The following is a 23760-nucleotide window of genomic DNA, read 5'->3' on the forward strand; positions in this document are numbered from 1 at the left end:
CAAACAGTTCATCTTTGTCCTTAATTGAAGCCACCCTCTTCAAGGTTTTCCTTGTCAAACCCGTAAGTTATAGTAAATTATATCCATTAAATATCCAGCGTCGTTATGCGTAGGCTAGAAAAGTTCCAAATAAGGTAAAAAGGAACTGTTCCCATACCGGGAGTCGAACCCGGGCCGCCTGGGTGAAAACCAGGAATCCTAACCGCTAGACCATATGGGACCACTTGCAAGTACCTAAATGGCTGCCATTTTTAAAGGGACATTATGTCATTTTATATGGTACGCTGTATGTGGCTATCACAACTCCATTTTTTTTATTTTCAGCTATAATGGCTGCCATCTGTAGAAAACTTGCTCTTCACATACGCCCTGCTTGAACTCTCCGTCGTTGATAGGCCTTAAATCGATTGCAAACTCTTTACTACACTGTTGTGTCGTTCAGCGCCGAGTGCGACTCGTCTTTCTATCAACCGTAGGTTAGGTTATTCTGACTCTGCCACATTCTTTTAAAGTTTGTAGGCTTGTGTTCTCCTTGGATGCTTTTCATACATTGTAGCACCAATGTAAAATATTAAATCTCTATTTTGTGTTCTCAAAGGCTGGTTTACAATGTCAAAGGTTCGGTACTCCATTGGCAACAAACAAGTGTCCATCCATCCATCCATCCATTATCTATACACCGCTTAATCCTCATTAGGGTCGTGGGGACAAACAAGTCTCTTTACTTCAATATGCAAGTGAGACTGAGCCACTGATCTGTGATAATGCAAGGTAAGAAATGTAAGAAACAGGGATTGTGTCATGGCAGACAAAGCTTCCTGGGGAATTATTGTGCTCTTTAAATCTCAGAAAAGTGAACTTGTTTGAACATGTCTGCTCATATCTATCACAAAGTAATCACATTTTTAAAAAGCATCATGCTATTTTATCTAAATCCAATAAGAAAAAGTGGCCAAAATCCACAGCAAGATCCTCCGAAATAGTTTGGTGCCATAGTCTCTTAAGCGTAGTCGTCGTTCAGGTATGCCATGCATGAATACCCAAAACAAAACATCAACGTGGAAACAACGTGTTAGAGTGAGAATAACAGAAAGTACGAGTGAAATACCTGGAAACCACTGTGGAGAGCAGACCCCTCAACACACTGTCTTAAACCCGTCCGAGCCTGTTGTACACATGTCTCCCAGTAGCTCGCCGTGATCGTATAGTGGTTAGTACTCTGCGTTGTGGCCGCAGCAACCCCGGTTCGAATCCGGGTCACGGCAGGGATAAAATCCCTGGCACGGCTTGGGATGACTCTTTTTTCCTCCTTCACAGTAAGATAACTAGTAATGAATCATAAGCTTCACAGTTTAGTTGGTGTACCGCAGAATAATTGGTTTTATTTAAGGTAGTTAGTCCCTTACGTGGGTTTTATCGGTAATAATTGTTGAGATTCAGCTCAGCACGGTAATTTCAATAGTTTTTTTGTTTACTGACAATTCGGCCACATCGATTGTTAGAAATTCCATTTTCCACTGGAATTACATTTGTATGTATCATGCTGCTTTAACTAAATGTTACTTTCATTCTCTTCCGCTTTGGTAGGAGAAATACAGTCAGTAGTAAACTGTAAATTCACTATCTTCACATATATTGCCGTAATTCACCCTTCACCGAAATATTTTATGACTTGGTCCATGAGAAGAGGGGCGGGTCTTTGGCAGTGCGAAACACGCTTTTATTGGTGGTCGCCAACGACAACGTCCATGTTCCGAGATGAAGGGCCAATCAGCGAGCAGGCAGATCGCATGTGCTACTAGTTCTATGTATGCAGATATTTGATTGGTCGCTGCGATCAAAAGTAGCCGCCCCCACCTGTAGGGAGTTCCGCGTTTGAGTATATCTGCAGTCGTGCACTAAACTGCATTGAATTTTTAAACAGCAAGACGTACGTATATTTTGTATTCATCTATATTAAATCAGAGGGAATCAGAGACCAAACTCAGTGTGACTGGACATCTAGTTTGGCTGCATCACTGGTAAGGACGAGAGACACATTGACTATTGCTTTTGCCTGCACAAAGGTCTTTAAATTACCTTTACCCCTACTAACCTCGTTTATAACGAATTACTTACTGCAAATGTAGTGAGCACTCATTCATCTTTTAAACTGACTTGTGCATATTGTCTTGAATATCACAGTGTCACATTAATCAACTATAAGCTTGTTGTAGATACTTTAAGATGTACTGATTTAGTTTTATTTAGAACTAATCATCAAAGCAAGCAACAACTTACTCCCTGATAACATACAATAACTGTTCAGAAGCAAAATAGCAAATTATAAACCAAGACGAAATTTTCAGTTTTAAAAGTCATTTGCTCGTACCACCATGAAGAGCAGATGTTAATCAAATGTGGGGTCAATTAATGGAATAGTCCGGATGGTGATCTCACAATGAGTACAGCTGTTTAAAAAAAAAAAAAAAAAAAAAAAAAAAGAATACAAATAATAAAGGATTGCTTAAGAAGCATAATAATGTGAAACAGTAAATGTGTTCTGGACTTTTTAAAGCGATATAATACTATAAGGTTTGATGCAGATAGGAAACAGTAAGGTATGAGATGTACAGGGTCAGTATATAATTGAGGGACTTTTGAAGTCCATGGGATATATCTTGCATACATTTTTATTAAAAGTAAAAAATACATGTTTTATATGTTCGTTATGATCATGTGTTTACAAATTCCATAATTATTTATTATGGAAACAATCACTTAATAAAAAAAATGACTGGATATCACTAAATAACCGTCTGAATTCAATAACAACCACCTTCTAATTAGCTAAACAATAATAAAATGAGCTGATTCAAAAAAAGTTTTGATTTTGTTATTTTTATTAAGTGGAGATAATCATGACAGATATTTCTTTTTGGCAATATATCAAATTTTATATGAAATATAACAAATTGTATCTGTGTCCGAGAAATGATTTTCAACTAAGTTACCCATTACAAAAACACCTCTAAAGGAAGTGTGTTAATTCCAAATCACATGACCTGCTCCACATGATGTCATTTCCTCTGTCAAGTGTGGATTTATGGCATGTCAACAGCTTTACTACAATATCTTTAGAAATAACTTTCAATTTCAATTTTACCCAATTGTATATACAATATTTAGAAGAATCTTTCTCTGAAAATGCCATGTGGTGTTTGGTTATAGGCGGCCATGTTGATTTTATGCCTGAAAACTGCAAAAATGTCAACTAAGATACCTGTTAACTATGTTACAAAAAGTCCCGCAATTGTATATTGGCCCTACGGATATGTAGCAGGTAGGAGCTAATGAGTTAAACTTCATCCTACTTGTTTTTTAGACATTATTTTAGGTTTTGAATTTTCTCTTTTGCATTTATGATACTATGGCTTGTCTGCAATAAATAAATGAAGTAAATTTAAAAAAAAAAACTGTGCAAGTGCTGATCACCCTGTCTTCAAACAGATGATGGACGCCACTTCAGCAGTTCTTCATCCTTACTGGCCGCGGGACCTCCTGATTCCCACCTACGTGGCCAATGATCGGTCCATGTCAGAGATTCTGGCATTTCTCTTTTCTGTGTCTGGAGTGTTTCTGCTGGTGACCTGGCTGATCACTGGCCGGAAGGGTACGACAGGCAGGCTGGGGACGTGGAGGCGTCTGGCCGTGTGCTGGTTTGCCGTTTGTGGGTTCATCCATGGCGTCATCGAGGGCTGGTTCTCACTGTATTATGATATTATTCCAGGAGACCAGAGCTTCCTGTCACAGCTGTGTGAGTTCTCACAGGGGAAAACATGTTTAAAAAAGTCTTATTGTGAAGTCTTTAAGTGCATTTTGGGTCAATATTTGTTTTCCTTTCTGTCACAGGGAAGGAGTACTCTAAAGGAGACAGTCGATATGTAATGTGAGTTCATTTTTCCACATCTTTTTTTAAAAAATTTTGGCAATAAAATAAGAATTAAGAAGCTGTGACTAATATTTTTTTCTTCCTCCTATCTAGAGCTGATAACTTCACCTGTTTGTATGGAGACCGTGACTGCTTGGTTTTGGGGGCCTTTCAGCTTTTGGGCTGTATATGCCTTTTTAACCAACAGGCCCTACAGATTTGTACTGCAACTCATCATTTCATTAGGTAACAAAAGCATCTCTTCTCACAAAGTTCTCATTAAATTGTTGTTTATCATACTTACATGTTGTCATTACATATTCTGTCTCCAGGTCAGCTGTACGGAGCCGTGCTTTACTTCTTCACAGAGCACAGAGACGGCTACGCTCACAGCGAGCTGGGACATCCAGTCTACTTCTGGTTCTACTTTGTGTTCTTGAACACGCTGTGGATCGTCATACCGTTTGCGCTCATCGTGGATGCATGGAGACAGCTGTCAGCAGCCCAGACACACACAGACAACACAAAGTCGCAGAAGAGCAAGAGGAAATGAGCTGCAACAGGGAGAACAGACTGTGAGACTGAAGGACACTGAGTACAGGGGAGCACAACACACTTTCTATGTTTTTTATAGAAAGATACAGCAAAAATTGTGCCTGTTGCATTATGTCCCCTATGAATTTCAATATCAAATAACTGCCAATTAGCTCAGAATTTCATTGTTATTGGAGCTTTCTTCTGCCTTGCATTTTGTTGTTGAGCAAAATAAATCATGTTTTATCAATACTTTTCTCAGTTTGTTTGCATTTTGGACAATCCTGTGACCAGATGGTGTCAATTTTCCAATGGTTGAGTATATATTTACTGGCCACTTTATTAGGTACACCATGTTAGTCTAAAGTTGGACCCCCTTTCACCTTCAGAACTGCCTTAAATCTTCATGGCATGCTTTCAACAAGGTGTTAGAAGCATTCCTGCCTTTTATTCTGGAGGCTGCACCACAATACAAACTGAGTGGCATCACAGCCAAGAGACAGTCACAGAAATTTATCACAGCTGAAATCAAGACTTATCAGACCAGGCAACGTTTTTCCAATCTTCTATTGTCCAATTTTGTTGAGCCTGTTTTAATTGTAGCTTCAGTTTCCTGTTCTTAGCTGACGGGAGTGGCACCTGGTGTAGTCTTCTGCTGCTGTAGCCCATCTTCTTCAAGGTTCGACGTGTTGTGCATTCAGAGAAGGTATTCTGCATTCCTTCGTTGTAACCAGTAGTTGAGTTGAGTAAAACCATTCATTCATTCATTCATTCATTCATTCATTCATTCAGTTACTGTTGCCTTTCTATCATCTCCAACCAGTTTACCCATTCTCCTCTGACCTCTCACATCAACAAAGCTTTTTCATCCACACAACTGCCACTCACTGGATAGTCTCGTTTGTGGACCATTCTCTGTAAAGCATAGAGATGGTTGTAAATCCCAGTAGATCAGCAGTTTGTGAAATTCTCAGACCAACCTGTCTGACACCAACCACATGCCACGTTCAAAGTCACAAAAATCCCCTTTCTTTCCATTCCGATGCTCGGTTTGAACTTCAGCAAGTTGTTTTTACCACATCTACACGTCTAAATGCATTGAGTTGTGGCTATGTGATTGGTTGAGTAACTATTTGTGTTAACAAGCAATTTAACAGGTGTACCTAATAAAGTGACCGGTGAGCATATATTGCTTAAGTATTGTTACGTACATGACAAAAAACTAAAGAAAAAAAGGCAATGAATAGTCGGTGCAGTGGATTGGTCAATTTAAGTAGTCCAATCAGCTGAATATGTTTAATGCCCTTATGTATATAAGACTGGCTACAATAGAGACGAATCTCAACAGTTGCAAATTTTGAGATAGTTAACATATCCCAACAACAAAAGCCCCTTCGAATTTGTATGCCACGCAGACCCTTTCGTTTTAAGATAAGATAAGATAAGATAAAGTTCTTTATTTCTCCCCACTCCAGGGGAAATTTACATTGTTTTGGAAGATCATTTTAACTTCGATAGGTTGGATTCTGCATGTTGTATTGTTTTACAAAACATCAAAATATAGAAAACAGAGCTGTATTTGTATTCGCGTGGGTGAAAAGCAGTTATAGACTGCATAAATATTAACGCTGCTTAATGTCTTAAACATTAATGGCTAAAAACACTATGAACGGCATACCAATCTTATCTACTTACTTCCCTCCCTGAGTCTCTTCAATACGGTGTTTGTATCAGCTTGACTCTTCGACCCCAGTTCGAATCCGGGTCATGGCCGGTTTAAGCTCCATGACACGGATTGGGAAAATATTTTTTTTAATTACGCCCTACCATAGCAATAGCTTGTATGAAATGCAATTAGTTTAATGGCTTAATCACTGTGGCACCCAGATATTTGCAACTGGTATTGTTTTTTTAACGAGTGGAAACTTTTCTCTCTCCAGATTTAAAAACCATGCTGTGTCGGTGAACAATATCAAAAAATACTAGGTTTCATGAACGTCACGCCGAAATAGCTCAGTTGGGAGAGCGTTAGACTGAAGATCTAAAGGTCCCTGGTTCGATCCCGGGTTTCGGCATTTTGCTCCGCTACCACACGCGACGGGCTCCTGTTAAACTGTATAAACCTGACACCTTGTGGGCAATTACATGAACTACAACAGCATTATTTTGGGGTTTACTACACATGCATACTGAGGCACTCAATCCTGCCATGCTGTCATTAACACCTCACTCCTGCATAGCCATATCAATTACTCCAGAAAACCAAAAAAAATTCACATGTGGTTTTTACTTTGATGTTACATTCAGGCAACTCACACACAGGTAGCAGTTGGAGGGAAACTGTGCGTCTGCAGATTAATGCCTTTACATTTGAATAAGGCAGTGGCTGAGGTTGCATTTAAACTAAACCATGACAGGAAAAATAGTCGACAGATAAGATTTAATATTCAGCTGAACATTTTGCTGAGTCTCAGTCCCAGCTGTGCATTTGTCTCTTTCTCTCTACTTGCGATGTCCTTAAGTGCCTTCAAAGCAGCAGGCAATTCTGGCTGTAGCTCCAGCAATTTCCTAAATGCCCGTTTGGCCTCCTCCAGCTCGTTCACCATCTGGCATGCTTGGCCCAGTCGGTACCAGGCTTTAGCGCCACCAGGTTCCAGCTGAGTGGCTTTTGTAGCGCTGGCCTTAGCCCGCTCTGGTTGGTGCAGCTTTAGCTGGCACAGGGACAAGTTTGAGTGGAGTTCTGCTTTAATGGTTTTGAATTCATCAGCCGAAGGAAGTTGTTGTGTTTCATCAGCAGCGTTTGTGTCACTCTGCTCCCCTGCTTCATGCTCATGTCCTTTTTTCTCCACCTCTGTGAAATGGCCACAGAGAGTGATGAGGAGTTTGAGGGCCTGGCTATAGCTGTGTGCTGCTCCCCACACATCCCCACTCCTGAATCTCACTCCACCCCTCTCCTTGTGTGATTTCGCCCACTCCCATTTTTCACCAGGAGACATTTCCCAGGATTCCTTGCCTGGTGTGAAAGCCTGGAGTTCAACTGTGGCACATAAAGGAAGGTTTCCATCTGAGGGCTGAGGAACAGAGACATCCGGTCCATTCTCCACTTGAGACAGAAGTATCTGGGCAGCAAAACACAATGATTAGACTTTCATCATCACTGACTGCATTATCTTGCATGACAATGTGACTCAACCTTTTAAGGAAATATTGAAAGAGAAAACCTGCTCACATCAGTATGTTTAAATTAGAAATAGGGGTGATTAAATTAGGACACTCTCCTCTGTTTATGTGTGATCCACTGACATTGATCAGCTTGTCTCTTGCAGTTACATCTGCTGTTCTTCTTTAGGCTTATTATCTGTCTATCTAAGCATAATATTCAAATTACACAAAGTTGACATGCAAGAACCGGGAATTACTGTCCACTCTTACCTCCCATTTCTCTCCGGCTCTCATCCTTTCCAAACATGCCTCTGTGACGTCACACTGACCCTCTCCCAGCTTCAGTGTTGTCCAGTCACCCAGTGGGATCTGCAGAACAGAGTCTTGACGCCTCAGAAAAGACGTGACTACTGATTCTGTAACGTCACTGGCTGACAGGTCAGGATCGACTTCCAGCTTTTCATTTTCTCTGCCAGACGCTGAACTCTCTGTATCATCCATGCTAGCTTTGAGTCGCACTCGGACTCTGCACAGTGAACCCAACCTGGGATAGTAACCAGATGAACATGCTAGAAGAGACAAAGAGACATCATGTGAGCTATATTACTAGATAAGTCATACATTTCAATCCATATACAGAGGCATTTAATTAATAACATTATAAATTGAATCTGTGATGCTACTGAAAGACTGTTGATACTTATGTAGTTGGTAAATTTAGATAATTAGCATGTGCCAGATTACCTTCCATCTCACTACCACTAACTAAAGTGTCCTAGATTAGAATTGTACACTCTAGCTTTAAGAGATGTAAGGAAATGTAATGGTAGAAAAGCATCCCACACGTACCATTTCCAGAATTTAAGACAGTCTGTTGACTCCTATCACATATTCGCTTTTGCTGGACATTCCACAGGCCTCTGGGACACACTGACACCCAGGAGGTGACACTGATGGCATCATGATCACCACGACCAGGCGGTGTTTCCCAAGGGTGAATAGGTTCCATCACTGGGTTCATGAAAGATACAAACATAAAAACAAATATCAAATTTTAAGGTTCAAACATTTGAAACTAACAGCAATATAAGATTGAGATCTCTTTTTGGATGATCACAGAAAATGCTCGCTGTTATGTAGAAAATGTTAGGGTGAAGAAGAAGTGGTTTGCAGAAATGACATGCTTTACATCTGGAAAATAATTATACGCTGTAAAAGAAAAACCTGAAGAGCCAGATTAGCCCTGGAAATGAATCCTCTCCAAACTGAACATGGTTGGAATTAGTGTTTTTTTCTACTGTCTTGCTCTTTACTTTCAACTGAAATGTGTGACACAAGCAAAAGCAAACGCAGCCTAAAACACAAGCTGTAATTGCAAATAGTAATAATAATAAAACACATCTTCTTGAAGGTTCATTTACTGTTGAAACGGGTTAGGAGGGGTGCTGATTAGGTGCTATACTCTCTTTCAGGTTGGTTAAACTGTTCAGTTGTACTAAGTAACACTGAGGGGTGTTTCTGGTATTTTGCACACCCCATTTACATCATTAGGGTAAACTAACTGATATAGGTCTCTTTACAAATAATTACAATTAAACAGCAGCAAAAACCTCCAGAATGATCATGCAGCTGAACCAACATCTTGCTAAGACAGCTCCAACAACACAGAACACTTAAACCTTACGAAATCTGGGCTTACTGCGACAGTAATAGACGAGTATGTTTAATAAAGTAGCAACAAGATGCCTATTTGTGTTAAAGTAACTTTGTTCTACCATGTGAACAAATATCAACATGTCTGCTACCTCCATGTTTTGCAGTCAGACTCACATATTCAATGCTTATCAAAAAAGGGAGGAAATAGCTATAGTTTAGCCTTTAGTGTAGTTACAATCATGTCATTACTGCGACGTTACCAAGCTAACATTAGCAACTATATTGTGAACGTTATAACAGTCAACAATAGCTAAATATGGGGCAGGGATTTATACTATCAGCGTTAGTGTCGCTATTACAGATATGTAGCTATAGGCAACATTAACTGAGCTAACAGTTCTTTAATTAACAAATAATATCAGCGTCGTCTTGGTTTTATATTAAACAAACTAGCATTAGATAGCATCAGGTAGCTGCCATGCCCCTACAAAACACCTGCATTTCATTATTCTACATATGAGCCGCATTTCAGTGTCGTGTGTAGCTTGAAAACATCCCCCTTACCTCATTGACAAGGATGATATCAAGCAGCAGCGGTGACAGAAGGCACAAATTTTTTTTTTTTTTTTTTAAATGTCGGTGGTCAGAGAATATAAACAAATGCTTTTTCTTCTTCTTCGCCTTCAGCCGTTATACTTCTTCTTCGTTGGTGGAAGAGGCGGACGGCGGACGGAAGCCGGGAAGGAGGTGCGTTACCGCCACCTCTCGTACCGGAGTGTAACCATACATCATTTATACTAAACAGTTATTTTTTAGATGTGTTTTCCTGTCAAGGCGGAACAAAATACCCTTACTGATGCAATTTTGTTTCCTCTAATAGAAATACAATATCCTCCAGATTTCATCAGATCAGTCTTCTGTCTGTAAGCTGCAACTGTAGTGTAAGATTTTCTGGGTGCAATATACTAAAAGTAAGAGATGATATAATTATGGCAAATGCCATTAAAACTGAAGGATAGAGTCTACATAATGAAGAAAGCCCTTGTAATCACTGATGTTTTGATAGTGTTGGAAGTTGAATAATCATAAAGTAAAACATGTAGTTGGTATGAAGATATATGCTTTTTAGAAAATGGATGTGTAGAGTACTCAAAACATAATGGTGTAAACGTAAAGCAATATAACTCTTAAAAGAGGTGTATCAGAAACAAAACAATACATAATGGTATAAGATGCAAGAAATCTGTCACAAAATCATAACCTAATAAGTGTACAGGAAACTGATGCAAAAGTTTGAACATGTCTGGGCATGTTCTCTGTAAAACATGACCTAATGATATCCTAATGCGCATGTCTTCTGTACCGTAGGGAGTGATCTGGGGGTGAAATATGATAAGCTAACGTCATGATCTGACCAATAGATTCAGAAAAGTATAATTGTTTCAAAACTGCCACTCCTATCATACACCCTACAGGCGTGGAAAAATGAGCCACTCTCACAGCATAAAAGACGGTGCACAGCTCAGCATCTCTGGTTTTTCTTGGGGTGTTAATCACTGCTAAGAACTACTCCTGGATTTCTGTCGACAGTAAATCCTGCTGCCTCTGAATGCTGACTTCTCTTGGTGATTTTTTTTTTTTTTAAAGATCTTTAACATTTGAACACGGTCAAGTCTTTGACTCTGGCCCATAATTTGTGACTTAGATTAGAAAACTGTGACAAAAGAGGTTAAAAAGGGGGGAAAAAAACATGTTACAGTATTACACAACAATATGTATTAGAGATCGAAGTGTGAACAGGAAACAGAAAGCAGGCTCGTCTTAATTTACTGGTCTTAACTCTTTTCTGTCATGTTGGTTTTTGCTCCCCAAAATGCTTTTTTAAAAAAAAAAAAAAAAAAAAAAATATTTTCTTTTGAGGTGCAAACAGATTTTCTTGCCTGCTTTATGTATGTATATATGTTTGTTGGGTGTAGAATGTGGGTTAGATAAGGTATAAAAATCAGTCTTTAAAGTAAAGTTTACCAGAAAACACACAATATTTCATTTGTTAGATTACCATACAGGCTTTACAAAATAGTTTGGTATCTGACTGCAACTTACTAGAGCTTCGACTCTCAAAGAGACAGACACACATACAGAAACAATTTACATCTGTGTCTGTGTACTGACCTTTGACTTGCACCACTCATGTTTAAGGCCTGTGTGTTAATCTGTCCTGTCAGTATGAGTTAAGGCCCTATCGTTTGAACATGAGAAGCCATTAGGTCTATCAGAGGAATACCACACTGGGCAGCTAACATGTGTTGTGTGCGAGTGTAGAGAGGAAGACAGTTGTCAGAGACGCAATCTGTCCTTTTATATGGGGCCTGTTTGACCCTTTGTGAAGAGACGAGGTAGTAAAACTTCAGCAGTAATGAGATTGCACTGCTGGATAACAAGAACCATGCATGTTTTATTATTAGGATGCATCCCTAAGACTTCACAAGTGTCCAGGAGTTCATGAACCCATGATGAACTTCAAGACCACAAGAATTTTGCCGTTATTTAATTCAGTAAGCGCAGACCAGTGCACAAATGATTCATCATAGCACTTACAGTTAACAAAAGCAGCCTGGAGTGAGTCAAAACTTATAATCGTGCCAGTTCAGGGTTCATGAAACAAGCTTTAACATAATAATCTGACATTGTTGTTTGTATATATGTTAAGCAGTTCTTGATTTAAAAAGACTAAGCTTAGTTTTTCACAGTATAAAGTACATATTTAGATTGAGTTAGCAATCAGTTGGTTTCAAGGGGCTTCACATTTGGAAATAGTGATTGAAACTAGAAAATTTTCTTTTCTACAATAAAGTAAATCAGCTGCAGTTATTCACACAATTAAATGAAAGGTGCATGATTACGGAGGGAATAGAACTGATACCATCATACCCTCGGCAAAGACGGTGAACAGGAGCTAAACCTGAAACAGGAGGCAGTGATTGTTTGATTGGAAGGGTGACTAAGCCTATTAAATCTCTTTCTTCCTCGCGTTTGTTTCCAGTTCTTAAAGCCAAAAATATAACTTTCCAGAAGGGGTCTCCCTCTCCCCAGCATTACAACACACCATGGACACACAGGATACTGATCACATTTCCCAGATCACGTTGTTGCTGGTTGGTTGATGTCGTACACTTTAGTTATTTTGCAAAGAAATGTTTTTGATATTTACATAAATCCTGTCAGCGTTGTAACACGTGTATCATGAATCTTGTAGCAAACTGTTAGCTCCCAATGTAGTGTGTATGCACTCAGCCTAAGTCAGACAAAAAGAGAAAGGAATAATATGCTTTATTTGGAGTGAATGAGTAGGAATATAAGACTAGTTCTTAACTGTGCTTTACTGTTCTAGAATGAATTAACTTGTAGAAATACCTGTGAGGATGATGCAAGGAATACGATTAGGGATACTTTGTGCATATCTAGAAACTATATGTCATGTAAATATGAAAAATATGACATTTGACTCTGCTGATGAACAAAATCGTATTTACTTAACAGTGTAGTGCGAATCAACATGCACTATAAACCTTACAAAGTGTACGTATTTGATGTTTTAAACCTGTTCTAAGATGGGGAAAATAGACAGTTATTAGGGAGAGAGAGCAGGGAAGTGGCATGTAGTGAAGAGGACTCATTGCCTGATTTGCACTTGTGTGGTGCTCACTCTTCCCACTCAGCCAACCCAATATGAGCCACAATTCTCAAGCTTATGAGGAGTTTTTTTTTTTATAATTTAGAGATGATTGCTTTTCTACCCTTTTGCAACAAAGATCCACATCTTTATATTAAGGAATTATTGACGAGCAAACTTTAGGACTCTTAATTAGTGATTAATCACCTCTCTTTCTTACACCGAACCAGAATCGTCACTCCTTTTATCTTCCTCCATGTGTTACCCATATCATCACTTTCTCCTCAGCTCCTGCTATCTACCTTCTCTTTCAACTCCTTCACCTTCCTCTCGGTTCCCACCGACTTCCCATCTGGCCTCTTGTGAAACATCCCTGTGGTTAAGTTCAGAAGCATGTATCCCAGGGCTTGTGGACTGCTCAATGTTCGCCAGAAGGGCGTTGCAGTCTTCGGTCCAGGGAACAGCTGCAACATCAGTGGCCAGAGCTTAGAGCTGCTAGCTTAAAAGAATTGGACATAACCTGCAGATCTGAAAAGCGAAGCAAATGAAAAGTGCCTGAAACCTGCACTGTTTCCAATGATCAGCAAGAGGTGACACAATCGGTTGAAAAAAAAAACTGTACTGTTTATAACGCTACTATACTTCTCATTTGATTTATTACTTTAGTAAACATTTTCCTAATGAGTTTACGGTCTCAATTACTAAGTTCAAGTCTCCTTCATTACAGAATGCTGATCATTTGCTAAATTCTGGTTCATTTTAGAGTAAAATAGATGATAAAGCAGGGTATGCTGTAGGATGTGGCTACTTTGTGACTGATAGGATGTTACCACATCCTATCAGTACCACATGCTACCTTTTTCCTGATTGACATTCTGTCAATCAGGAAAAAGGAGTGGCAATGCAAATCTATTGCAGTATGTACAACAGAATTACTTATTTTGGGGTGTTGTCTGTATTTTCATCTAAGACCTCTGACACTTTCAGAAGTGCTTCCAGTTCATGAAACATAATTATAACATTCTGAACGCCTAAAAAGGTCTTGGTCCGTGTTTGGTTGTACTAACAGACACTTTAAAGAGACTGTTGTCCCTTATTTCCAGTAAGTACAATTTGGTGAACCTTGTTAGTATGTTCATATGGAGTTTTTTTATATGCTGAAAGACACAGCAAAAGAAGCAATTAATTCCATGACAGCTCACCAATGACCCACACAAAGATGGCAACAGATAAAATGCCAAACTCTGAGTTAGAAAGGTAAGTAGTGTCATGGTGGTAACATCCCCTTTTTTAATATATTCTGTGGATGCTAAGATGGTTGGTATTACCTCCACTGGCAAGGAGAGGAGATGAGTTATATAGATACATAGATGGTTGGGAAAGACGGACAGAACACCAGCATGACTAAACAAGAATATCAATCCCACTACAGTACAACTTACCAGCTGAGACAGAGAATGAGAGAGAAGGCGATTAACAGAATTTCCTTTTAGCCTCTGACATGGTAGCCATCTTCTTAGAAGAAATAGACAGCAGGATACTTTAAAGACAAACTTATTCCCCAACCAAAAAATGCTAAACACTGAGCTTGTCTGACATTCTGCCTGTGTTTGTGTTTGTTTTTGCCTCATGAAAGCGACGGCCAGCTCGCCTGTAATCCCTCTATCACACATTCCCTAACACTCTCAGACACACACATGTACATACACACAACCTCCACGACCCTGAACGGCCAGAGACCAACTCGTAAACAGATCGGGCCACACGACAGCCTGTTTATCCCTCACAGCGAGGGGGACCGCTGCACATGCTGTTGTCCCTGCATGTATGTGTGAGTGTGCCGAGCCCTAACTGGAGCTAGTTTTACTCCCTCTGGGCTGTTTGCTGTTTATAGTGAGAAACACTGACAACAGGCTCAGACTTCACAATGTAAACTGAGTGTGAATGCAGAAACTTTATCCTAAGTGGTTCCCACACTCTGGATTAGTGGACGAGACAATCTAGATAAATTAAAAGATTATCAAACCTAGTGAGATGTCAAACTTGAGCTCAAAGCAAAGCCCCAAACAACAATATTGCTTAGTCAAAACTTTCAACCACAGATATCTGAGTAACTCCATCATTTCCCATTGTATTGTGAGACCTTTGGGGAAATGTTACACTGTACAAATGTGCTGCCAGCCAGAGAGGAGTTTGATTTATTGAGGTTTCCAGGTCAAGTGGGGCTCAAGGCTGATCCTAAGGCTGATTAGAGGCACTGAAACGATACGGTCAAGAGAGACAGATCTAAGAAGGTTGAAAAGGTATCATTCTACCACCACACCAATATATGTTGGGATATTGTTTCAATCGCTGTCACACGAGTGTTGCTTTAAGACCGATCAATAAAAAAAACAAAGCCCATCCTGGTGCACGGCCTTGTAATTCAAACTGATTGCCAGCAGAGTTGCACAAGAAGTGAAATATGACTTTTCTCTTCCATTAGCAGTGATGGAGCAGAGTCTGCCAGGTCAGGGCCATTTATCTACATTATAATGTCATGATGAGATTGCTTCAACTGCAAGGGAGAAGACAGGCTCGCAGTTTAACTCCCAGGGTAACAAGACATCATAGTATTGCATCCTTGTGTGGCAGATGCTTTGTTAATATACATAGAGGCTGCACATTCAAGTCAGGCTTCTCCAAAAATGTCTCATTTACTGGAAGATGTGACACATGCATCGACTGCTATTCAAAAGTATCAGTTGCAATTTATTCAAAGACAAAAAGGGAATGTAGATGTTTCAACACTTGTTTCTGCTCACACATCAACGCTCAATGCTTTCTGGCTTAAAACTGAAGCAATTTCAGCAAATGATGCCGGAAGGCTGTCAGAACAGTCAACAGTTTGTATAGTTATTGTCAAGGATTATTATTAAGCCCTGAAATAGACTGATTCATTTCCCTTCATCATTGCAACTAAATGTCTTGTTTATCTCTATTGATAAATACATTTTGCATCATCTGCACTCTTGCAGCTCATAAAAGCAAGAGCAGAATTTGTTAAAAAAAAAAAAAATTTGAATGTTGACGCACCAGTAGCTCAACTGGTTGAGTGGGCGACCCATGAACAGGGGCTACAGGAGCGAGTCCGACCCACGGCCATTTGCTGCAGGTCCTTCTCCCACTCTTCTCCCTACATTTCCTGTCTCTCTCCACTGTCCTCCACAATAAAGGCCAAGACATAACTTTAAATAAAAAAACAGTACGTTGGTTCTGTAGGTGTGTAATTCAGTATCTGAAGTCCACTTAACTTGCATTAAAAGATGTGTTCACCTTCTAATGCAGTGTGTGAGATAGAGTCCAAGCAACACTGGATTTTTGAGGCAAATGCCAAATTTGGGGGGTAAAAAACATCAGATAATTATATTTCAGCCAATAGTTGTAATATACTCGAGCTGCAATTTCATTTCTGAATAATCTGTTGACTATTTCCTCAAAAAATTGATTCACTGTTTGGTCTATAAAATGACAGAAAATGTTGAAAAACGGCATTTCCCAAAACCCAGGATAACATCTTCAAATGTCTTGTTTTGCCCAAAACTCAGAGATATTCAGTTTACTATTATAGAGCAGGAAACTAAAACCAAACAAATTTTCACATTCAAGAAATTTAAAATAGAGAATTTAGAATTAATTTTCTTTAAAAAAATCAACCAAAAAATTAATTGATATCAGATAGTTGCCAGTTATTTCGTAGCTGACAACCAATCGATTATTCGACTATTTGTTGCAGCTCTAGTATATACAGTATGTATGCTTGAGCTATACTAAAAAGGGAAAATGATGGAGGCATAGTTTATTGTCTTTCCAGCAACGTATTTCACAAACACAGGACAACATACAGTATACTTCAATATCAATACAGGTGGCCAACCAATATTTTGGTCAAGCTCTAGTTTGAGATACACAGAACTTTCTCTTCTGTTCTTTTGCGTAATTAAATGGAATGATTAAATCTGCTCTCTGCTTCAGACCCATTAACACACATGCACACAAAGAGTGCCACCATGTTGCCACTAATGAACACTTTTCAAACACAGCATGCTAATATGTATGAGGCCACCAGCAATATGGGAAATCTGGCATTAAGTGGAGGTAAATTTGTTTTATCTGGAGTATTAAAAGGGTCCTCAACTCCATTGTATTGTTCCTCTGGGGACCAGTTATACAGTTGGATCTGCACAGCTTGAGTAGAAACCCACTGAGCGGAGGTGATGGCTATCAGGAGCCACAGGGCAGATAGGGGGACCGTTTTTATCAATGCACACGCTGTAATGGGGTCTTCCTGTTGGGGGCCCTTGACAGTACTTTCATGTGTTTGTTTGCTGTGCTGTGAGTGTGTGGCGTGTTCTGTGATCAGACAAAGTCACTGTGGGCCATTAGACCTCTGCACGCATGCATATTAGCACACATCTGGATATACTTCTTCTCACACAGTTATACCTACATACAGTCTGGAGGTCCATGTGACTCTTATCTTACAATTTCAGGACTTTTAGATAAAGCTTGTTAGACATTATACACCAAGACCAGGGACTGACCACTATATCTGCACACACACACCTGTCATCTGTTCCTGTAATGTCACAGTTTTGCACATAACAATTTTCTGATGCTGCAACCTAACAGGGGGTTTAACCCTCCTGTTGTCCTGCGGGTGAAAACTGACCTGTTTTAAAGTTTGAAAATATGGAAAAAATATGTATTTTCACAGTGAAACTTCTGATGTCCACATTTTCAACATTTTTGGGAAATCTTTGAATATTTTTTGGTGGAAAAAAAGAAATGTTAAAAATTTTTCTTAAGAACCTTCACAAAAAAATCAACCAAAATCCAGCGAAATTCACTGGATTTTGGTTCTGGTATTTAAAGGAAATATAAGAAGTTTTACTGATATATATGTGATCACTTTAGATATTTTCAGGATTTTTTGGGAAGATTTTTACTCATTTTTTGAAAATATTTACAAGAATTTTCATGCCAAATTTGGGAGATTTTTATTTTTTTTTAAATAAAACTTTTAAGGGAAATTTAAAGGAATTATTGGAATTTTCTTCTTGAAGGTTTTGCAAATTTTCTGAAATTTGGGGGAATTTTTGGACTTTTTTCAGACAGGGAAACAATATTTTTTTGGTGCCCCTAAATGAGGACAACAGGAGGGCTAATGTTAGAGTTTGATCGACATATCCATAAAGATTTTACAGCTTTGTACAGCAGAGGCCTCATCTGTGAGTTCAGTCTGTAAAGGTGGGACATGTCCACTCGCATCTCTTCCTTAAAAATCAAGTGATGAGTAAGGCTTAGGGCGGATTTGAAGAGAACATAGGAGCGAAACAGAGAAAAAAGGAAGCGCAAAAGACAGGTCGCGTTGGCCGGTGAAAAGAAACTGCTGCGATTTATACACGAGTTAGGTTTGGATCATGGTATGAGGTCCGCAGAGGGGGCGAAGGGGCTCTAATTCAGACCAGCCCCGAGTCAAAGTAACAGTTAGCAGCTCCGCGGTCTGTTAACTGGTGGACCAGGGCATGTCCTGTCATGTGGGTCTGTCGGTTTCATTCTGTTCTCCACAAGTTGTCTGTGGTGGGGCAAACTGTGTCAGTCAGTCAAAGCCTGGAGGGTGGTGGTAAGGTACCCGCTGGCCAATATACTAGCAATGAAAAACAGAATTGATAGGGAGACTAATTGCTTTTTTTACACAACAACATGATGGAAGTGCAACTGAACAAAGCCTAGAAAATGATATGGACTGAATTACTGAAGTGTGGTGCATGTATCCTACAGACTTCCTCTCCTACTAAGTAGATGAGTATGCAGGTGTATCAGTGTACAGTGCTCCTGATCCAGGTGCCCGTTCAGTAAAGTGTAAAGAATAATTTCCTTGTAAATAAGTAGTACATTCTTCTCTTGAGTTTTTGCAAAAGGCCTAGTAGCACTGGGGCTGTATTTTGATACAGTACTGTATTTTTTACCTTTGTTAATGTCAGCTGTGAAGAAAAAAGCTGCTAAAGACTTGTGTTACCATCGATGTCATTTTGTGGTGGCTGATTGAGAACTTTATTCATGTTCAGAACCTATAAGCTTGAGCTACTGGACTGAGAGAAAAATGAGAAATCTCAGAATTAATACCTTTCCTAAAAATATCCTCAGTTTTAGTATGTAGAGAGCTGTAGAAAGATGTAGGGCAGAATGAGGAGAGGGCAGAAAAGGCCGAGCAGGGCAGCCCACCCATTGCAGTCCAACATGCGGAGGGCAGATGTACAGGCGGGTGTGCACAGGGCTCCTTTCTGAGTACAAAAGGTTGATCTAAATAAAACCCAGCTGATGTTGCTGTTTTCTCCTCCGACCCAGCCCTCTCCTTCTCCGCTCCTCCATCTCTCGCTCATCTTTGTAGGCATCTATTACTAATCCTCTCGCACCGTTTGACCTATGACTCGGCGCCCATACTTTTTCACACACACACACCTCTTTTGTTCTGCTCCGGGCAGGTGTATGTGTGGCAGATCTCTGGGGAGCAGGTAAAGTATAAATCTATAGCCGCTCTGACATCTCACAGTCTCTGGTTCCCATTTGGCCCGATGCCCTGCAATCAGTCACTCCTCTGCTCCTCTCCTTCGCTTTCTTTCCTGTTCATTGTTCTCATTCTGGAGACGTTTCCAAAAACTTTGTGAAGTTCCTTGCGCTTTCAACCCAAGAAAAAGAAAAAGATATCATGCGTCTCACAAACACCCACATCGAAACCAATGATATCTAGTCCAACCATCTCTTCTTTTGCATTGTATTCTGCCTCGTAAGCAGCCATGTTAAACTGACGAGCAGTTTTAACGATAAGTTGAGCAGACTCAGTGAGTATTGTTGCTGACAGCTTGCAGCAGCAGCAGCACTGTGGGGGATGAATTCCCGCTCTGTTCTTTCATCTCCAGTCGTATCAGCTGGATCAGTGAAACGGCTTAATGTGGACATGTGTTTCTCACTGCTAACAGCCCGCTATAGGGCACAAATGCACAGAGAACAGGAAAGAGAGCGTGTGTTTTAAATCCCACACAGAACAGACAGATAAGGAAGTCTGCGGGATTTACAAGACCTTTAATTTGATGTTCATGCAACATCACGTGATCAAATTCTGCTCTACTCTATTGTCGAGTAAAAACCGTTCTTGATACAAAATCTTTCTTAATGAAGAAAAACTCAATTCAAGTAATTTCTGAAGTAATACTACAAGAATCACTGCTATCCATATTTTGTATGCTTGAAAATTAAACCAAGCATGCAAATTTGAACTTATTTGGGCAGTTGTGAAAACATAATATGCAAGAAAAAAAAAGATAAAACTTCGACATTTGGAAACTATGTGTAAGAGCTTGATACCACCATAAAGTAACTAACAGCAGCTGGTTAGCTTAGCTTAACATAAAACTAGAAACAGAGGAAAAGAAGCAGACTGACTCTGTCGAAAAGTAAAAAAGAAAATCTGCAACACTTCTTTTGAACACATAAAAAAATGAAAGTTTTACTCAAACAACTATTTTCCAAAATGTCAAACTATGACTTCAGTTAACATCTTTAGACTAAATTTTAGACATGTAATTGATTTTAACAGAAGCATAATAAAAAAAAATCATCTTTACATAATTTGAAGCAGTAAAACTGGGTAAAATGTGTTGTGGAAAAAGATTTAATAATGCCAGGCGTAAGTTGACAGAGTGAGGTTTGGGATGAACGCATGCGGATAAGACAGCAGAGTGCAACAGGAGAGAGAGAGTTCATTGTAGCAGCATTGGGGAGACAGACGACCACCAAAGAGGACCTCGGAGTTGGATTGGAAGCACATGGTGATATGTTCAGGCATTGAAACATTTGTGTATGACGACCAGGGCTGGTAGGGGAGGTCAGACGTGCTTTAGGAGACTCCCAGGGGACTGTGGGCTGAGATATTCACTTCAGAAATAGCAGCTTATGCAGGGCTAAGAAGGCATTCAGCCCCAAAGTGAGCCATGCAGTAAAACAACGCACAGGGCTGTACTGGTGGAAATGTGTTGCTTCAAGCACCAGCGAGACAATGAAAAAACATCCAGGAAGTCCACTGGACAATGGCTCATAATGCTGTGAGACAAGATTTTACAGCTCTGGAAGGTTTCTTGGCAACAATGGTGAAGTAAACAGTAGAAATTCACATCACGTCATACACAGTTTCTATTGACATTACGCAGTAATCTACCAGAGGTACATGTTTTGTATATTTGCTGAAGCCTTCTGAGTTGACAAACTAACTACACAGATGGACTGACATTCAAACACACAAAGAGTTTTTCACGCATGGCCATAGTTAGTCTGAAGTTAACATGAATGTAGTTGAACTGTCAAATGTAAATAAGTCAAACAGAAAATAAACCAGCAACCTTCCAGGTTAAAGCGGGGAGAAATTTACCCAAGTGCGTACAAAATTGCAAATGATTTTTTATTTTAAAAAATGTATTTATCCGCAAATAGAAATTCTCTTTTTGCATGCAACAGTTTGTTAGGCTGGTGTCAGAGTGCAGGATCAGCCACACTAAGATCAGGTTAAGGGCCTTGCTCAAAGGTCCAACATCAGTAAACCAAAGCCTTCACCACTGAGCCACTACTACCAAACATTCATCTGACTTTATGATCTTTTACAGAAAAGCTGTGTCTCAAACCTCACGCGATGTTTCAGATTTACTGTATCTTAGTTGTGAAATGTTGTTTTTTGCATATCCCAATCGGGCTCGGGTCAGCCATAGTACAGCATCCCTGGAGCAGGAAGGATTAAGGGCCTTGCTCAAGGGCATGCATTGGGGTTTGAACCTCTGATCAGTAGTCCAGAAACTGAACCGTTGCGCCACCACTGCCCCATTTCCCATCTACATTTCTTTGACCTGTTCATTTATTTGTGCAAATATTTCAGAATAAAAGTTTTTTAAAATGAACAAATTGTTTTTTTTCTTTCCTAACTCATTTCACTACCCCTACATTCACCTGAACTAAATCACCCAAAAGTATGTAAAGTAATTAAAAGTAGCTCCACCTCTACCAGTTACAAAAGTAAAATGCAATGACCCAATAATCCATTACTGTTGATGATAATAACTTAGGAAAAAAACACATGGTTTATATTTCTGCAGAATTTGTGCTTTTACTTAAGTTGAAAACTGAATACAGGACATTTCCAGGTAATGTTGCATTTTTATATGGCTATTTTTATGTAAAAACTCCACGTAATTCATCCACCACTGACTAAAATACAGTGCAACTTCAAACTCTCTGATCTTCACCTTCTACTGAAACCTGGCATTAACAAAGTCGGGTGATGCTTCCAGGACCTTGAAGCAGTCCAGAGGCTGATTTAAGCCTCGGTGTATCTTGCTGTGTGTTAGATCTCGGGAGACCACGAGAGGGCCCGTCCATCACAGTCAGAGAGTTTACTGAGGTCTGTCATAAGGGCAACATTTCATTCTGACAGTTCAGGACAAGTGCCAGCCTGCTTCCAAAGAAACGCCAGCTTTTACTGGACCGATTCAGGTGGCCACAACACAACTATTGTTAAAATATGGCAGGAAATCTGGTGTTGTTCACCAAGAAAATGTTTTCATTTTGATGCCGGCAGTCTCTTGCGGTCTTCACATCAGCTTGGCATGTGCAAAGGCTTCTATACGGAGCTGTTAAACTATTGTCGCTATTTCATGCAGAGCAGCAAATGCAACAAAGACTGTAGATAATGCCAGCACTCAAACGGTCAAGACAAAAACCCATATTATACACTTGTGAAGTTAAGGCTTCTGATTGAGGTCTAGCTTTCTTGTGTCGAAGCTTTGAACAGGTATGTTTGCATACTGGTGATACTGCTCTGATATTACATTACATGCAGTTTCATCCCACCCAAGCTGAAATCAAGACAGCAGTTTTGTCCAGGTTTTAACATGGCAGGAAATTGAAGGCCAGAGACAGACTCTCAGGGTTTCAGAGTCTTTCAGACATGCCTGCTGGGCTTCAGTGAACACACAGGATGAGCTTGCTTTGACCTCAGTGGCATTTACAGACAACCAGAAAATTGTGTTCGAGTTTCGTTTCTACTGGAGGGAAAGGATGTGATGACCTGAATGAATGTATTTTTCCACTTGCTTTCTTAGAATGCCACTTCTGAGAATTAAAATTATACAAAAGTTCTTCGGAATCACGCTGTCAATCGCAACATGCACACAATTACTCACCGATTATATACCAAAGCACATGCTTCAAGTGTGTGTCAGCAATTTCACTTTCACCAGCAAAAATAATGGCCGCTGTTGGATCAATGAGTCACAATTTTAGCAAAGCATTACACGGCCATGTGTCACTAAGTGTATGCTGATTTGTTTGGACGTCTGGGATGTAGAGGCAGTCTGGTCTGAGTTCAATTGCTTGTCCATGAGTGTCTGTTTATGTAGTATAAACTATCTGTTACATCCTGTTGATGAACTCATCTTAGCATCCGCCTTTTGTACAGTAGCATGCTTTTATATCATTTCATTTTGTGCTATGGTTTTGCGGCTGAGCACACAATATGGACTGCCACTAAGCTGAAGCCACTATCTCAAACAATGACTGAAGGACTCACACCACTGATTTTACACTGATCAAAGTCCATTTTAGGACTTGGGAGTACTGCCGTGTATGTGAAAAAAGTTATGTAAAGCCTTTCATGGTTGCAGCCAGAATAGTGTCGAATCTGATAAATTTAGAACTGGATAGGTCTGAAGACTACAAATGTGAAAATTCGAAAAATCTG

General features: G+C 39.7%; 2 protein-coding genes and 3 non-coding genes across 5 annotated transcripts; 3 read left to right on the forward strand and 2 right to left on the reverse strand.

Annotated features, from left to right (window-relative positions):
• Positions 1 to 148: 148 nt before the first annotated feature.
• On the reverse strand, positions 149 to 220 carry trnae-uuc (transfer RNA glutamic acid (anticodon UUC)). Its single transcript has one exon. It is a non-coding gene; the product is annotated as a tRNA-Glu (tRNA).
• A 973-nt stretch (positions 221 to 1193) lies between these two features.
• Positions 1194 to 1265, forward strand: trnah-gug (transfer RNA histidin (anticodon GUG)). Its single transcript has one exon. It is a non-coding gene; the product is annotated as a tRNA-His (tRNA).
• A 595-nt stretch (positions 1266 to 1860) lies between these two features.
• Positions 1861 to 4696, forward strand: ebp (EBP cholestenol delta-isomerase). Its single transcript, XM_023288536.3, is given in 6 exon segments — positions 1861 to 2021; positions 3490 to 3796; positions 3892 to 3928; positions 4025 to 4040; positions 4042 to 4156; positions 4243 to 4696. Coding segments are annotated over 5 exon segments (696 nt in total). The 5' UTR covers positions 1861 to 2021; the 3' UTR covers positions 4464 to 4696.
• Positions 4697 to 6446: 1750 nt separating this feature from the next.
• trnaf-gaa (transfer RNA phenylalanine (anticodon GAA)) lies at positions 6447 to 6519 on the forward strand. The gene has a single exon. It is a non-coding gene; the product is annotated as a tRNA-Phe (tRNA).
• Positions 6520 to 6711: 192 nt separating this feature from the next.
• Positions 6712 to 9981, reverse strand: fkbpl (FKBP prolyl isomerase like). The gene is made up of 4 exons (XM_023288541.3): positions 9827 to 9981; positions 8456 to 8617; positions 7877 to 8175; positions 6712 to 7563 (listed from the first exon to the last, which is right to left on the reverse strand). Exons 2-4 carry the CDS (start codon positions 8613 to 8615, stop codon positions 6892 to 6894), a joined length of 1131 nt encoding a protein of 376 aa, XP_023144309.1. The 5' UTR covers positions 8616 to 8617; positions 9827 to 9981; the 3' UTR covers positions 6712 to 6891.
• Between the last annotated feature and the right edge of the window lie 13779 nt (positions 9982 to 23760).

This window comes from Amphiprion ocellaris, chromosome 8, assembly GCF_022539595.1.
Source record: "Amphiprion ocellaris isolate individual 3 ecotype Okinawa chromosome 8, ASM2253959v1, whole genome shotgun sequence".
In the NCBI taxonomy this organism is placed as follows: domain Eukaryota; kingdom Metazoa; phylum Chordata; class Actinopteri; family Pomacentridae; genus Amphiprion; species Amphiprion ocellaris.

Coding starts and splice junctions, on each gene's coding strand:
- fkbpl (XM_023288541.3), bottom strand. CDS start 8,615: ATGGAACCTATTCACCCTTGGGAAACACCGCCTGGTCGTGGTGATCAT. Junction 8,176..8,455: donor TGTCTTAAATTCTGGAAATG/GTACGTGTGGGA, acceptor TGTCTCTTCTAG/CATGTTCATCTGGTTACTAT. Junction 7,564..7,876: donor GAGCCGGAGAGAAATGGGAG/GTAAGAGTGGAC, acceptor TTTGCTGCCCAG/ATACTTCTGTCTCAAGTGGA.